Source organism: Actinia tenebrosa, unplaced genomic scaffold, assembly GCF_029948245.1.
Source record: "Actinia tenebrosa isolate PJP-AT-01 unplaced genomic scaffold, QUT_ActTen_1.0 PGA_scaffold3__52_contigs__length_22856419, whole genome shotgun sequence".
Classification (NCBI taxonomy): Eukaryota; Metazoa; Cnidaria; class Anthozoa; order Actiniaria; family Actiniidae; genus Actinia; species Actinia tenebrosa.
The window spans coordinates 7,804,950-7,820,526 of NW_028292580.1; the positions used below are offsets into that span (position 1 = coordinate 7,804,950).

At 40.3% G+C, this 15,577-nt stretch overlaps 1 protein-coding gene across 1 annotated transcript; it reads left to right on the forward strand.

Annotated features, from left to right (window-relative positions):
* Positions 1-8,951: 8,951 nt before the first annotated feature.
* LOC116289338 (uncharacterized) lies at positions 8,952-9,741 on the forward strand. The gene is made up of 2 exons (XM_089035858.1): positions 8,952-9,031; positions 9,238-9,741. The coding sequence occupies exons 1-2, from the start codon at positions 8,952-8,954 to the stop codon at positions 9,527-9,529; spliced, it is 372 nt and encodes a 123-aa protein (XP_088891984.1). The 3' UTR covers positions 9,530-9,741.
* Positions 9,742-15,577: the final 5,836 nt, after the last annotated feature.

Below are 15,577 nucleotides of genomic sequence, written 5' to 3' on the forward strand. Positions count from 1 at the left end.
TTGGATTGTAGACAATATAGTTACGACAACAACAAAAAAAAGCATAGCTTATAACCCATTAGTTTTAGTTGCCGTTAAGAACAAAAAAGGGGGGATGTCATAGTATTCCTCCTCATAAACATTGATTGAAATTGATATCCTGATTAGCATATAGATAGAATTACCTCTCACGCAGTTCTTACGGAGCACATGTAAGCTGATTATACAATACTACTGAATAAAGCATTTTTACCCACACAAGTAACTTCGACAGGATGAATGCCTTTGGCCACACTGGGGATTACCATCAAGAGGTGGTAGTAACCAATAGTGGTGTACAAACGCTTGTACCAACAGGAAATCCAATGAATGATCAAGGTAAACACAACCTAGAGTTAGAAAATATTAGATAACATTTGCAGGCTTATTTCCCCTTTTTTAAGCTATGTCTATATTTGGCAGAATGTAGTCTCCTATTACAGCCACTTTAGGTATAATTGCATATCAACACTAATAGGGTTTGCGTAGGAGGCTACACAATGAATGGTAAATGAAGCAAACATTTGCATGCTGAAACTAGTAAACAGTGAACATATGGCGGTGTACATATATAATTGGCCACTGTGTAGCAATGTGTTAAGAAATTAAAAAAAAAATCATAATGAACTGTATACTATTTATTGTATACTTTAATTTGTGGCTGTTAAACAAACAATTAAACAGCTGTTCAAAAGAAGTTCTAAACCCACATCTAGGGACAAAAGAAGAGGAAATGTTGCTTATGAACCTAAGAAGGCACCACCATATACCCTTACAACTCCTTAGGATTCGCAATTATTGTCACAATACAGTGGAAGTAATTTATACTAGAACTTTAGCATACAATAATTATGGCTCGGGCTTTTATATGTTTATGTGGAGTTATTTATTTTTAATTTCGTATTACGTTGCTGGATCGAATATTGAGCAGTTAAGGTTAACAGGTTTGTGCTACTCCTATTATTAAAGGGTAGCACAAACCTGTTAACTTCGACTGCTCAATATTCGATCCAGCAACAGAACAGTGTAACACAATTTTTTAATGACTTCGTTTAATCTGCTATTTTCAAGTGCACAAAATGGGGTTTGAGTTCCAGGACTTTTTAAGTAATAATCTACTTAAAACTCAAAACCATTTGTGCACTTGAGAAGCTCTTGAAAATAGCAGATTAAACGAAGTCATTAAAATATTGTTACACATTGTTCTGTAAATAATTAAGAGATGTAAATGTACGGTATTACAATATACTTTAATGGGAGCGGAACGGTATGTCACCAATTAAGTATTAGGTAATTACCAACAGATCATACATGTACATCAGTTTCACTTTGCTTTAGGTTTAGGCTATAGAAACACTTGTTTTTACCCTACCCACCCTCCTTAAGGGTGGTAATTGTATTGTGTCCCAAATTATGCAATATTAAATTGCCGAGTTTTGCCCAAACACCCGCTGTTGATTTTTGTTTATGTATAATAGTGTAATGAATATCAAGAAGAAATACCACACAAAATTGATTTTTGAAAAACTTATGATTTTGAACTGGCAAATCCTTTTTAAAATACCTTTAATTTATAATGTTGTGTTGGGGATGGGCCCTAAACTGGAAACAATGTAACCCCTGCTGAATGTAAACCAAAATCATAGAATGTCTTAGAGGGCATTCTTGAAATAAATTAATTTTTTCAATTTTTTTTAATATATATTTTTGAACATAATTTTCAGGGACCTCGTGGTTTATGGTTATGGACCATAACCATTTTTTCTTTTAGTTTATTTTTGAGAGGAGAGGAACCTTTAAGGCTCAAGATGAAGCATATCAAATTTCCAGATTCTTATGACTGTAAGTAAATTATCATATTATCTGCATGTGTCTGTTAATAACTACTGTAGATATAGTTTAACACTACGTGATTCCATTGGTTTGACTTTTAAGAATATAGAGAAACAATCTGTTAAGAATCAATAAAAAGGTTATTAGTTTTGGATGTAGTTATACCATATTATTTCTGGTGTATATTAAGCTCTTAATCTTATTTCATAAATTTTTATAGCATCTTCTGGCAAACTCCCTTCCAGACTGGAAGTAAAAATACCCTTTTCAAAGGCAGACAGAAAAGCCAAAGGTAATTAATTATTGCCCCTGTAAATAATTACCCAGTCATATATATTATTTTCAATTTATGTGCAGTAATAAATGTGCAGTACAGTAAAAACCTGCACATAAGAACCAGTGAATTAATAAGAACCATTAGGCTACAATTTGCTTTTTAAACACCAAAATTACAAAAGAACCACTTTTTAATTAGCCTAAAAATTGGACTGGTTCTTATATAAAAGGTAAGCTTTGTTGGGTGATTTTGAAAACAAGAATTAAGATTATGAAAATTTTACCTCTTTTTTTTTTCTCGGGGGTCCTGGAGAATCTAGCAAAAAAAGTTAGCATTTTGACATCACAAAGGATTGACTTTTTTTGGTGCATAAGTTTTAAAAGAAATTGTTGATGATTAATGTTATATACTGTTATGATAATAAAAACACTATATGAGGAAAAATCGTTTTGGTTCCAGTTAAGAACCCTTACCCTAAATTCTCACTAAATGCCAAATGTATAAGAACCAGTTTAGCATATAACCTTAAAAATAGGTGGTTCTTATGTGTGGGTTTTTACTGTATGATATACATGCATGTTGGTCATATAAAAACCTTGGGTTTGGTGCGCCTTTTTCGTAATTCAGTCCCAGTCAACTTCATTTAAGATCTTTATTATTACCCTGAAAGCCACAGTGAACTCAAAACATGGTCTTTCTAAAACCAAGACCCGGAGCCGCTCTACAGAAAAATGTGCGGGCGTATTTGACAGCAAAGTTTGACCTGGGTGAGAGGGCTGGTAGAAAAGCAGACCCTGAACAAGTTGCCGCGGAAATGCGGTGCGCGAGAAATGAGAATGAAAGGCGCTTTGAAAGAGAAGAATCGGGCTATCGAAGACCCAGATTGCACGATTCTTTTCACGTCTTTCCACTTCGCGAAAAAAAAATCCACAGTACGAGATATTACCGTGACCAGTCCTCAGGAAAATGTACGATCTTTGGTAGACGAGGAAGACATTCAGGATGTAATACGAGAGTCAGAACGTATAAATCTGTTACAAGAAGATAGCATTGGCCTGCAACACCCCATTATTCACTAGTCAATTGAAACCCCCACCCCCCGACCCCCGCGAAGAAAGGATAATAAGAACCTATAAGGATACAATTTTAAGAAAGGTTCTTATCAGTGGAGTTCAGTGTAAAAGTGTATAGGTAGAAACTGCTATAAGTTTGTTTGAGCATGTGTTTTGTGTAGAACATACTGTCCTGTACTAGGCTACGGGCTGCCTGTGCTTGGAATCACAACGCCTTCTTCGGTATTTTTCAAGATGGCCGACCTCTTGTTTCCAGGCTGACATATTCAAACGAGCGTTAAAATCCCCGCTCGATTTCCCGCTGAGAAAACCATTCGTTAAATCCCCGAACCCCGGGTGCAATCATGCTCTTAAAAGTACATCAAAAACGCGTCACGTCCCCGTTCAGTGCCCCGCTAGCCGGGGTTTCAATTGACTAGTGCATTATGACACGTACGATCTATGCGACTACTATATCAAAGAAACAAGATCTTAGCCTTCAATGGCGGAAGCTAAACATTAGAGAGTTTTAGATTGACTTTTTTTTTCTCCCCGCAAACGGCAAACGTGACCACGTTCTCATAGTTTCCCTGTATTTTGCTTTACCTTTCGCAAACCTTTTCACCAGGCGCAAATATTCTTTTGATGATCGATGATGATGATGATAATGATAATGATAATGATAATGATAATGATAATGATAATGATAATGATAATGATAATGATAATGATAATGATAATACAGCAAAACAACAACAAGAGAAAAGGCCGTCCAATAAAAGCATCATAATATCATAATAGCTTGGCTTCAAAGTAGTTGAACTTACTCGGGTAGAGTGAGAGCTGAATGTTCCTCTAAGAGAAATGAGCAATACATTGATTGATTGATTGAATAATGGTAATAATGATGATAATAATAATGGTTTATTTGAAGCATATCTACAGAGTAGATCTATATCTTAAAAAGTATTGGAGGAGCCAGTACCCGCAACCTCCACTTCCGAACCGCCGCCCCTATATGATCATAATTTTCACAATCACTCGTTCTGTAGTTATAAATGAATTTATACGTTTGTTTACACCTGTTGCAAAAATCGTCGTCTCAGCCGAAGAACAGTCAAGACTGCAAAGTATTTTTTCGAAAAAATGATAGTATATGGAGTTCGAAAATATCGGAAGGACGAAATACCTTTTCACAATAGGAAATGATGGATAATTCATAAAGGAAATAAACGTTGAGAAGGTTAAATGACTAGTGACAAAGATATCAATGATATATTACCTACAACTTATAAAAAAACAAAAAAATGTTCAGCTCTACCAACAAGAACAGTTCTCAGTTTTGGATCTTTTTAGGATGTTTCGAGATATTACTAAGCGAGGATTTCTTTACTATAATTAAATAAACAAATAACGATTGACCTCCCGAGGAGCTCGAGATATTCAAATTACAAAAATTACTGTGCGGTGAAACTTCAAAACAGGTTATAGAAACACTATTAAATGAAGCCGTAGATCATTGAAATCTTTTATAATGGAACAAATATTGTAAAGTTAAGGTTTAATTCGTCATATTATATTTTAGGTAATGGTATTGAGGATAACGAGCAAAGAAGTAGCCGTCACAGACCCAACGGCCTGTCGCGTCACGCAAGGAAATAACTGAAAATAGAACAATTTGAAACTTAGCTTATTTCGTAGAAACGCAATGTGCCGCAAATTTTATTGCACACATCTATAAAATAGCTTCTTATCTCAAGGTTGAATGATATTTTAGGGCTGGGTTAGGTGCCACAAATGAGAAATTTGCAATATTCGAGGTCTCATAATCTTAGCTTTCCACGTCACGCTTTCAGTAGTCTCGATCAGTTAGGATTATTTTTCAGAATTCGCGCATTCCAAAAAAATCTATTACTGTTTTTATGCAGAAGTTACACTAGACTAAAGTTTTGGATAGAAAAAATAGCTTTTATGTGCAGAGAAACCCGAGAAAACAGACTTTGAAAGTAGCCCTCGGCCGACCTCGAAAATCGGCGTCTTTCACTGATTTGGGGTCGATGGACAAAAATTCGCATAGCGGGTGGAAAAAAGAATTTAGAACAATTCTAACTGCAATTTTGTAGTGAGGATAGATAGTACTTTCGATGGTAGGAATATAAAAGAAATCTATTTTTCGAGCCCAGATCGAGTGGCACGCTGTTACAGAGACGCCCTCTTAAATGCCTTCACTCTATCTTATCTTCATAATTCCAGTTCTATAGTACAACAAGCAGAAGAAGCTTATACAGCTTTCCTGGTCTAATCTCATTATATATCTCTTTTACTTTACACACATCAAAATTGTTCATCTTGAATATATTGTATAACTGCTTTCTCTGACCAAAAATCGAAGAATGGCTTTGCCTACCAAAAGGCTTATGGGTACGCATTTGTTGAATCCATTCTGCAAGTGGAGGACAGTTAGCAGTTCCAACTTCCCAAATCTTTTTGACATCTTCTAAACTTTCTACTTGCCTGGGAATGCATAAACTGTCCAACCACTCACTATGACTGGCCCTGTTTTTTGCAACCATTGTACATATTTCTTGTTTCGTTGTCCAGAACTTTTGCTTCTTGTGGTGGTGGTACATGGCTGATGTTGCGAAGAGATTGGATAGGAGGTAGTAGTCATTGTGGTGGTGGTACACGGCTGATGTTGCGAAGAGATTGGATAGAAGGTGGTGGTTCTTGTGGTGGTGGTTCATGAGGTGGTGGTTCTTGTGGTGGTTTTTGTGGTGGTGCTTCTTGTGGTGGTGCTTCTTGTGGTGGTGGTACATGGCTGATGTTGTGAAGAGATTGGAAAGGAGATGGTGGTTCTTGTGGTGGTGGTACATGGCTGATGTTGCGAAGAGAGTGGATAGAAGGTGGTGGATCTTGTAGTGGTGGTTCTTGTGGTGGTGGTTCTTGTGGTGGTGGTTCTTGTGGTGGTGGTTCTTGTGGTGGTTTTTGTGGTGGTGGTGCATAGCTGATGTCGCGAAGAGAGTGGATAGAAGGTGGTGGTTCTTGTGGTGGTGGTACATAGCTGTTGTGAAGAGATTGGATAGAAGGTGGTGGTTCTTGGGGTGGTGGTACATGGCTGATGTTGTGAAGAGAGTGGTTAGGTGGTGGTGGTTCTTGGGGCGGTGGTACATGGCTATTACTTGTATTATCTAACATTGAAACTAGGACAGATGACCAGTGCTTAATTTGTGAAATGGCGTGGAGGATGGACGTTTGGCTTGCATGTGTGGTCAATGGAATTTCTGTATTGTCAAGATTTGTGGAAAGGTTACTGATAGTGGTAAAGAGTTGAGAACGGTCGTGCTGGAGCTGGTTGGTGCTGTGGTGAAAGTTGATGAATAGTTGCTTTCTAATAGTTTGCTGAGACATTCTGCAGCTTCAAAAATCCCAGGTGAAGATTTGTTGTCATCTTCAATAATCTTTTTAACGTCTACTTTCTTGACCAATTCTTGTAGAATGTTTGCCAAGTCATTATCCTACAATGTAAGATAAAGCCTTTAATATAACCCTTGTAAAGAATCTGGGAAAGGGTCTGTTTACAATGTGAAAACGTTTATGGAGAAAAATCCTTCACATGTCGATTTTATATGATAAATGCATGCTAAGACAAATATATTTCCCTGGATATGTTTCTAATAAATTTTAAAAATAGTAACCTCTAAGGGTACTAGACTGTAAACAGAATTGTAAACAGAGTCAAGTGGAAATGTGTTCCTTGATTCCCAGAATATTCACGTGTTCCAGTCAAGGCCCGTCGAGTTTCAAAATGTTTGAATTGTTGAAGTTGTGTATTCTTTACTTTTCTGTTGGTATTTGCGAATATTCTGCACAAATTCAAGGCTAACCCTGCGCAAATGAGTCTGTAATCAAGGAACACAGCGGTCTATTAATGGTTTTAATTAGGGTTTTAGTTTAGCATTTGATAAAGACATGCTTGTGTAACTTCACAAAAGAAAAGCATAAAAAACACTTGTAGAAACTGCAGTGCTAATCCTGAAATAACCACAAATATCTCTAAATGTCATCAAAAATTTAAAACATGAATAAGACTAAAAGGTATGCAATAAGACAATACATATTTGGTTTTGTTTCATAGATAATGTCTATTCGCTAATAATAAAAATGACAATAAAAATATTCATAAGGAGAATAATGACTATTCATTAGATATAGGATTACCCTTACCTCATTTTCTTCGCTGTTTGCTTCCCAATCAGATGTGAATGATGACATACTGCTCTCTGAAGATAACTATAAAGAAAGAAAAGAAAGAAGCCTCACATACATAATTATAATCATAATAAACAAGTACAGCAAGTGCATTTCTCATTATCAAACAAATTTTATTTTCAGGTTATAATATTTATACACCATTCATTCACCACCATTCAATATTATAAACTCAATTAAAGCGGATTGCGGTTAAGTGTTTAATGGCAACATTTTGCCTGTTTGTTTTTACTGCTTTTAGAAATACTACACAAATTTATAAAATCGTACACACCATATATGGAAGTGCAAAAGAGAGCAGTAATTATTTTCTGTGTTTCGTGGTACGTCCGATAATTATGCTTATGTCGCAGTGAGGACGTCAACAGAGAACAGGTTAACAGGTCAACAGGTTTGAAAATTTTCTATTGAATAAAATTACTTCAAAAATATCCCAAGATGTTGCTGTTGCTCTTGTTTTTAAACTGTGTAAGTTTGGTCAACTATTCCCTTGCTGGTCTTGAGAACGAATTTTTTTCTCGAAGGGCGTTTTAAGTAAAGATTTAGCAAAATCTTCGAAGTTTTGCGTTTTCCACGATTTCTCATAAGCGGCTCGAACGATACCTCAGGAACAGACTTACCGGTAATTCCAGACAAAAGATAGGGAATAGCTTTGTAATATTTCCCTAGCTTTAATTTTTTCAGCGTTTTCCGTAGACTTTGTGGGGTTGGCTCTTCTAAATGGTCTATGATTTTCTTCTTTACTTCGTTGTCTAAATATACCGGTCGATAACCTTGGATATGACTCATCCAGTCTCTAAAGTATTTTATTCTTTTGTATGGGGTCTTCTTACGACCTCCATTGGCATAATACTGCTCTCTGGTAGCATTTGGTACGGCATTACGAATATTCTTACCACACTCGTAACACTGTGCTGACGTGTCGTCTTCTATTTGCATTTTCTTACCACAACACCAGAAACCCTTGGGCTTGGGTATGTTAACTTTGGGTCTTAGACAAATTATACAGAAGTCATTGGTGAACTTTTTACATTCATGCATCGTATATCCAACAAAATATCTTAACCTCCATTTACGGTACCCATCGTTTCGACAACTAGCAGCAGTAAGGGAATCAGCGCGCGGGTAATACCCGACTCGGACGCTGTTACGTGAGCACGGGGAATATCCGTGTAATTCCGAGGGGTGACCGCGAGTCCCCCTTACTGCTGCTGACGACGAGTACGAGTTCGAGTTTGCATTTTTTTAATTACTGCACATGCGCGAGAACGTGACCGCATCACCGCACCTAATGAATCTCGTCTCCGTCTCCGTGAAGACAACAAGATTTTCATCAAAAGTCGTCTTCTGCAGTACGAGTTTTGAAACGATAAGTTATTCTTTATATTGCTGTTTTCTTTGTATTTCTATTTACAGAAGAATACTACCTTGACCAAACATAAATAAACAAACAAATTTTCAATTTTAGATCAAATAAAAAAGGTTTTTAAGCTTATTATACGATGGCTACACCGAAGAAACTTTTCGTGTGGAAAGAGGACACTGAGAAAATGCTCCTAAGATTAGTGGTCGTAGAAGAGCCGTACAGAAGTTGGAACCAGAGAAAGGGGAGCAGCATGGAATACCATCGCCGAAGACTTACAAAAGCAAGGACTGAAAGTTACGCAGAGATATGTAAGTTCGAGAAGATCTAAAAGTTCGAGAAGATGCTCAAGGAGCACAAGAAAAGAGAAGAAGAAGAAGCTAAAGCAAGTGGTATTGATACAGATTACGGTGAGATATATGAAGCTATGACGGCTATAAAGAAGAGAATGATGAATTCGAGGAGTTCAGAGATGTCGATGACAAAAAGAAGCAGAAAGAGAAGGTGACAGCTGAAGATATGAGGAAGAAAGCAACAGAAAAATTTGAAGAAACAAAGAGAAGAAAAAGTGATGGCACAGACAGCGAAGATGCAGAACCAAATAAGAAAAAAAAAACAAGTGGCAGGAGTGAAATGCTAGAAGTGATGAAGGATTCAGTAGAAGTTAAGAACAAAGGAACAAGAAGAGAAGCGAGAGTTAAGGCGAAAAGAGCTTGAGCTGAGGGAAGCCGAGTTGAAACAGCAACAACAATTTAACATGGAGATGATGGCCACGTTTCGGGAGCTGATCAAATCAGTAAGAAAGTGAACTTGAAGAAGAAACATTTGTTCTATTTTCTTAACGAAACAAATCATTACCACATATTTAGCTTATGGTATAAGCTTCATAAATATTTAAGGTGTTTCGATACAGTTTCGTGATCACCAAACAGAACGTTTTCAATCGTCGCGTTTTCAATCGTCGCGTTGACAATGTTCTGTTTGCTGGATCATTTTAGAATTTATACCAGTTGTTGTTCTTGGTTTGAAGTTTGTACTAATGTATATTTTATTAAAATCGAAGTTTTCAACGCAAGAAAACCGAGAAAAATCGGAATTTGGAAAAAATTAAAGTGCGCGCGATTCAGATGTGATCTAGAAAAACTGTTAACTCCTGAGAATCCCCAATTCATGACAAACAAAGTATCAAAGATTTAAAGAAATTCTTATGTTAGATTTGGAGAAAATCGCACGAACATTTCATACTCTTAGTTTTGTTTATCGCTTTTGCGCACTCGGTTTTTTTCTATTAAATAAAATTACGCCAGACACATCTGGACGCTTATGTACGTGAAAATTATTATATTTAATTTGCATACGAACCAGACAGCCGGCGTTCGATATGTAAATAGAACCCTGTCACGATATTTACTGAGCAAGCTTTCTTTGAAGCTCTTCTTTCGCTTCTTGGTAGATCTTTTTGCGAGATTCCTCGGAAAGATCTTTTACGACTGTTTTTTTATTCCTTATGTCCGTCTTTAGTTTCTCGTATTTGTCTTCTTCGGCCAGAATAAGCGAGAATTCTACGTCGTCTATCTTTCTGTCACGCAAAGCCTTTGAGACAAGATCGGTAATTGTATTTACTTTAGCCCTTGACAGAGCTATTGTCGTGTCATGCTTGGATATTTTGCTTGACAACTGTTTCATAATACCCGTAGCAACAGCAGAAATAATACCACAGGCTGCCCCAACGCCGGCCAAAGGAACTCCAACAATTATTCCCGGTCCAGTAAGCGAAGTAGCAACGCCGGAGCCCGTTAACACAACAGATATGGATCCTGAAGTTATCGCAATCTTATGTAGCGTACTCCGGGCTCTGACGTACTTTTTTCGGACTTTTTCATAGTGTTTTGTTTGCCCTTCCAAGTAAGCCAGGATTAAGTTCGCTTTATTAAGCCTGAAGTTTTCGGCGTTTAGTTCGTTAGGTGTAGTATAGGGAACATCTGGGTACAACTTAGGTGCTGAAGGTATAACATCCATTATATATACTAATGTACGACGCTTTTGGGAATGATATCGAGGAGCAGCCACATCATGACAACCGGGATTATGGCAACTGGAGGGCCTTTAGGAAGATGTTTCCGCATGCAGACCCCAGTAAGTTTGAGCGCAGACCTGATGGGATTTACTTCAACGGCGAAAGAATGTACAGCAATACGGATTTGGAACCGAAGGCGACCGCCAAGCATCCTAAGACGGTAGAAAGGCAACCTAATTTTCCAGAGAATCTATTACCGGCAACCCAAAATTACCCATTTTACGACAACAAAGGTGGAGCGGATGACTTTGCTAAGATGGTTACCTCCTTAGAAATCCCCGTGGGTCCTACGACTTTCAAAACAAAGGTCAGAGACATCTTTAGAGAAACTGCCATGAAACATACCTCAGGGAAAGAATCCAGAGAATGGTTATCAGGTCCCAACATGCGGTATTGGCCGCAGCAGTTAAACTTTGCCGTCTGGGCTGCTACTAAAGGATGCGGTATAGCCGCGGATATGTTCCATATTCCTTTCCTGCGATTTCATGTTGCTTTTACTATTCGTAGGATATTGTTTGAGTTAGGAGCGCCGCTTCCTAGTGACACTATCTTTAACCCGAAGGATAACAAATATGACAAAGTCGCATGGGAGCGATTAAGGAATGAGTTTAAGCTTACCAACCCTGATTTTCGCAACAAAGAGGGTGCCGCCCATGGTTTAGGAGAGACTTACACCTATGCTTCGTATGTTGGTGCCAGCATAGAAACGCCGGGCATGGGGTATCCCAGTTCCTACGAATTCTCAGACTTAGGAGGCAGCGGAACGAAGGGTAATTTAATTTACTACATAGAAAGCAAAGAAAAGTATCCTTGGGCGCCTTTCTTTGCCGCAAAGGGCATTGGTCTAAAGAATCTCGCAAGGATTAATCGAAGCATCGAAGCCTTTGTTTACTGCATTCTAGGGGCTCAGGTTAGCACTCGCAGCCCCATCGTAGATGCCTCCGGTGCGTCACAGGAAACACAACAAGTATTCCTTGTCCTCTTCGAAAGAACAAGAAATGAACAAGAATGAACAAGATCGAGAATGAGATCTCTAAGTCAGTTCAAAGATATCAACTTGCGGTGCAGCAATCTAAAGTGCGGCTAGATTATGCCTTGAGTCCTGGTTGTTGGTTAATGCCAAGTAATTTGGTTATCAACGCCGATTCCGTCGTGGGATACAACAACAAGCTGCAGCGAGCAACCAAGGATATGAAGTTTGGGGTGAATGACGTGAACTCTGACACTCTTAGGAACATTCCCCATTTCGTGGAGAAGCCTAAGAAGGAGCACGTAGAAAAGCCCGCACCAAAGAACGTAAAGAAGAAGGTCCTGCCTACGATAGCCGAGGAATATGACCATAACTTACTAAAAGCCGGCTTAGCCGCCGCAGGCGTTGGTCTGAGTTATTATATATGGCGATGAACAACCCCTACGTAGCTGGAGTAGATTGTGTTTATACGACTTACACAGGCGAGAAAAAATACACCCAGGCATCTTGGGTTGATGTCACGGGCATGTCCGTGAATTTGAATTACTCAGGAAAGAAATTGATCCTTTGTAGTATTTGCATTGGTACGAGCAGCCATGCCAACGTCGGCTTTAGGTTCCTGGATGAGAATGGCGTACTGCAGCCTATGAGAAATAAGACAAACAACAGGGAGCCTGCGCATTTCTCCGTAGAGCCCAACCCAGCCAGCGCCGAAAATCTATCGGTTTGGACTTTCCACATGGTGGCCGATTGCCATGGGAAGGTAAAGCTGCAGATAAGAGTAGACGATACGGGAAAGGTTACGGTAAATAGCATAGAAAATCAAAGGGATACTATTTATAATCATAAGACCATTAGCACTCTTACGGTGATTAGTCTTTAAATATATGAACCAACACGCGAAGGAAGATTGGTTTCTATATTTTTTGGAGGAGAAGGACTACTTAGAACAGCATTCGCATGACACCGGGCTGTGGGTGAAGGTTGGGGGCCTGGGATTGATCATGTGTACCATTAGCATTTCGACGGGGTATTCGTGTAATGTCGGGTTTAGGATTGTCGATGAGGATAACCACCCATTACTACCCTACAGAAAAAAAGATAATAATAGGAACCCAGCTCATTTCTCGTCGGAGCCCCCACCGTTAAGCACAGAAGACTTAACGCCGGTAACTTTTCACATGATAGCCAATTGTCAATATGCGAAGCTTCAGGTTCTTCCCAACGACGTTGCCTACCTTCGGATAAATGCCGCCCCGTCAAAAGATCCTCCAACGAATGCTGTTTGGAATCATAAGCCCATTAGCACCATGAGTGTGCTGCCGCTAGTTCCGCATTATCAGGGCGGTGTGAATACTATCTTTACTTATCCCCAGTCGAGGATGCCTCGGATGCCTGACGACGATAAGCCACCAGTAATACACAAGGATAAGATTAACCCTTCATCTTCTTCAGGAGTACCACTCCAATAGCGACGACCAAGATCCAAATGTTATTCCCCACAAACTTTAGCAGTTCTCCGCCGGCCCTAAGTGCCAAGGAAACAACCGAACCCAGCAGCCCAGGAAGACCGGCTGCCATCTTTTTTCCCAAGTCCGTTAGTCCACTGCCTAATTTCTTTACGCCCGCGCCCGTAGCCTTAAGCGCGGATAGGATGACTCCTACTACGCTCGAAATAGCGACCGCAAATGCCAGTGGAACGCCATACTTCAAAAGGGCTCTTTTTACCTTTTCCTTGGTGGTAAGCCCCAGCTCCTTTTCCAGGTTTTCCTTTTGCGCCCGTAATTCCGCAAGGCGCACCTCTAGATCTTCTGTTTCCCTTTGGGCAGCCTCCCTTTCCTCTTCGGTACGAGTTTGGTCCTCGATTATTTCTTGCTGCCGCTCTATTTGCCCCTCCAGGTCTTCGATGGCCTGATCTCTTTGCCGGATTTGTTCCTCCTTAGTATTGATTTCAGCCATTAACCGCCGCCTTTCCACCAAAGAGCCAGCTATGGTGGTTTGTAGGTTTTCGGTATCGTCTCTAATTAAGTCTAACTCTTGCAGGGCGAGGTTAAGAGCCCTTTGAGCCTGATTTCTTTCACGCCGAATTCGGGTTCTTTGGTCTACCAGCTCACTTATTTCTTGATTTTTAAATTCGACCTCCCTCCTATGTGCGTCGGCGAGCCGCTGGTTTTGCTTCATGTATTCTTCCTCCCTTTCTTCCAACGTTTCTCGCAGCGCCTCAACGGAGGCGCCTGAGCCTTTAGCCTCCTCCAGGTCCCTTTGCGCTTTATCCCTTTCGCGCAAAGCTTTATCCAACTGGTTCCTCATTTCTACCATTCTTTCGTTACCGAACTTTTTTTCGGTATCGACGAGTAGTTGAGTTTGCTTTGCGTATTCTACCTCCCTTTCTTCCAACGTTTTTTGCAGTTCGATCGCGCGTTTTTCTAGCGCGACCCTTTCATTTATGGCTTCCAACCGTTCTAACATGCTTCTGGTGGCACGCTGAAAGCCCTTTAATCTTGAGACGTCACCCCTAACGTCACCATTCTCATCAAAAAGAGGGGTTGCGGTTTCGTCCAGCGGTCTTTGTCAGGAAACCTCAGGTCTTGGACGCTTATGAGGACTTTGTTTTCGCGTTCTGTGAGCCTTACGTCGTCAACGTCAAAGTGGGAAAAGCGCTGCGTTAGCTCTTGCGTCGCCCACTCTATGGTTTCCCGTGCGGCTGCTTCCGGCTCGCCCATGTTTTGAAGCTCTATGTGCTCACGCGGAAACGTGTACTCGCGTGCTTTGGGATGTCTTAGGGCCTTTGCAATTCTATTCCTTAGGGAATCGTCGACTTGTTGGGTGGGAAGCAGCGATTCTTCATCACCGTCGTTAATGTCAGCCTGACCTTCCTCAGTGGTGGGGTCAAAGTCTGGATCCGTTCCTTCTACTTCCATTATATATGATAAGCTCAAAGTTAAACCCCAACGTATTACCTAAGCAGGTTGGCGGGCTGAAAGCGGAACGCACCTTTCACCGGGTCACATTCACGCCATCCAGCGCAAAACCAGGGGAGACGCTGTACGTAGGCGTACCCCGCCTAACGGATAACCTAGTCCTAGTACCCGGTACCTTGGCGCTAAGGTTTGACCTAGCAATACAACCAAACACTGCGGACGTGCGTTACGTCGTCAATAACGTGGGTAGAAACCTCGTTTCCAAAATACGCGTAAAGTTCGCCAGGGAATCCTTGCTGGACTTAAACAGGTATGATTTGTATACCACGTACAAAGACTCATGGTTGACAGCCTTTGACCGCGCGCAAAGGATAGAGCAGGGAATCGCCAGTGATGCCATACGCAAGGTAAGGAGCGCAGCCTCTGGCGCCTCAGGAGAAGACGAAATAAAGACGGCTTATGGTACTAAATATGTCGTTCCATTAGATTTCGAAGTTATCACGAACCACGGTGCATACTACCCAAGGCAGCTAAGCGAACTGCAGTTCGAAGTAACCCTAGCAGACACTACAAACATCCTGCAGGGAAAGGACGTAAGTTCCTCAACCGTCCACCCATACTCCGTTACTAACTTAGAGCTGCAGTACGAAACGGTATACAGCGAAGATTTAGCACGTAGCGCCGGTATGGAATACAGCGCCGGGAAGGCTTTCCTTTACGATCACGTCGTGATGTACAAGACGTTCAGCTTTACAAACAACGTCGAAGAGGCCATCAACCAAAGCATTAACCTTCCC

Coding starts and splice junctions, on each gene's coding strand:
- LOC116289338 (XM_089035858.1), top strand. CDS start 8,952: ATGGCTACACCGAAGAAACTTTTCGTGTGGAAAGAGGACACTGAGAAA. Junction 9,032..9,237: donor TTAGTGGTCGTAGAAGAGCC/GTACAGAAGTTG, acceptor AGATATATGAAG/CTATGACGGCTATAAAGAAG.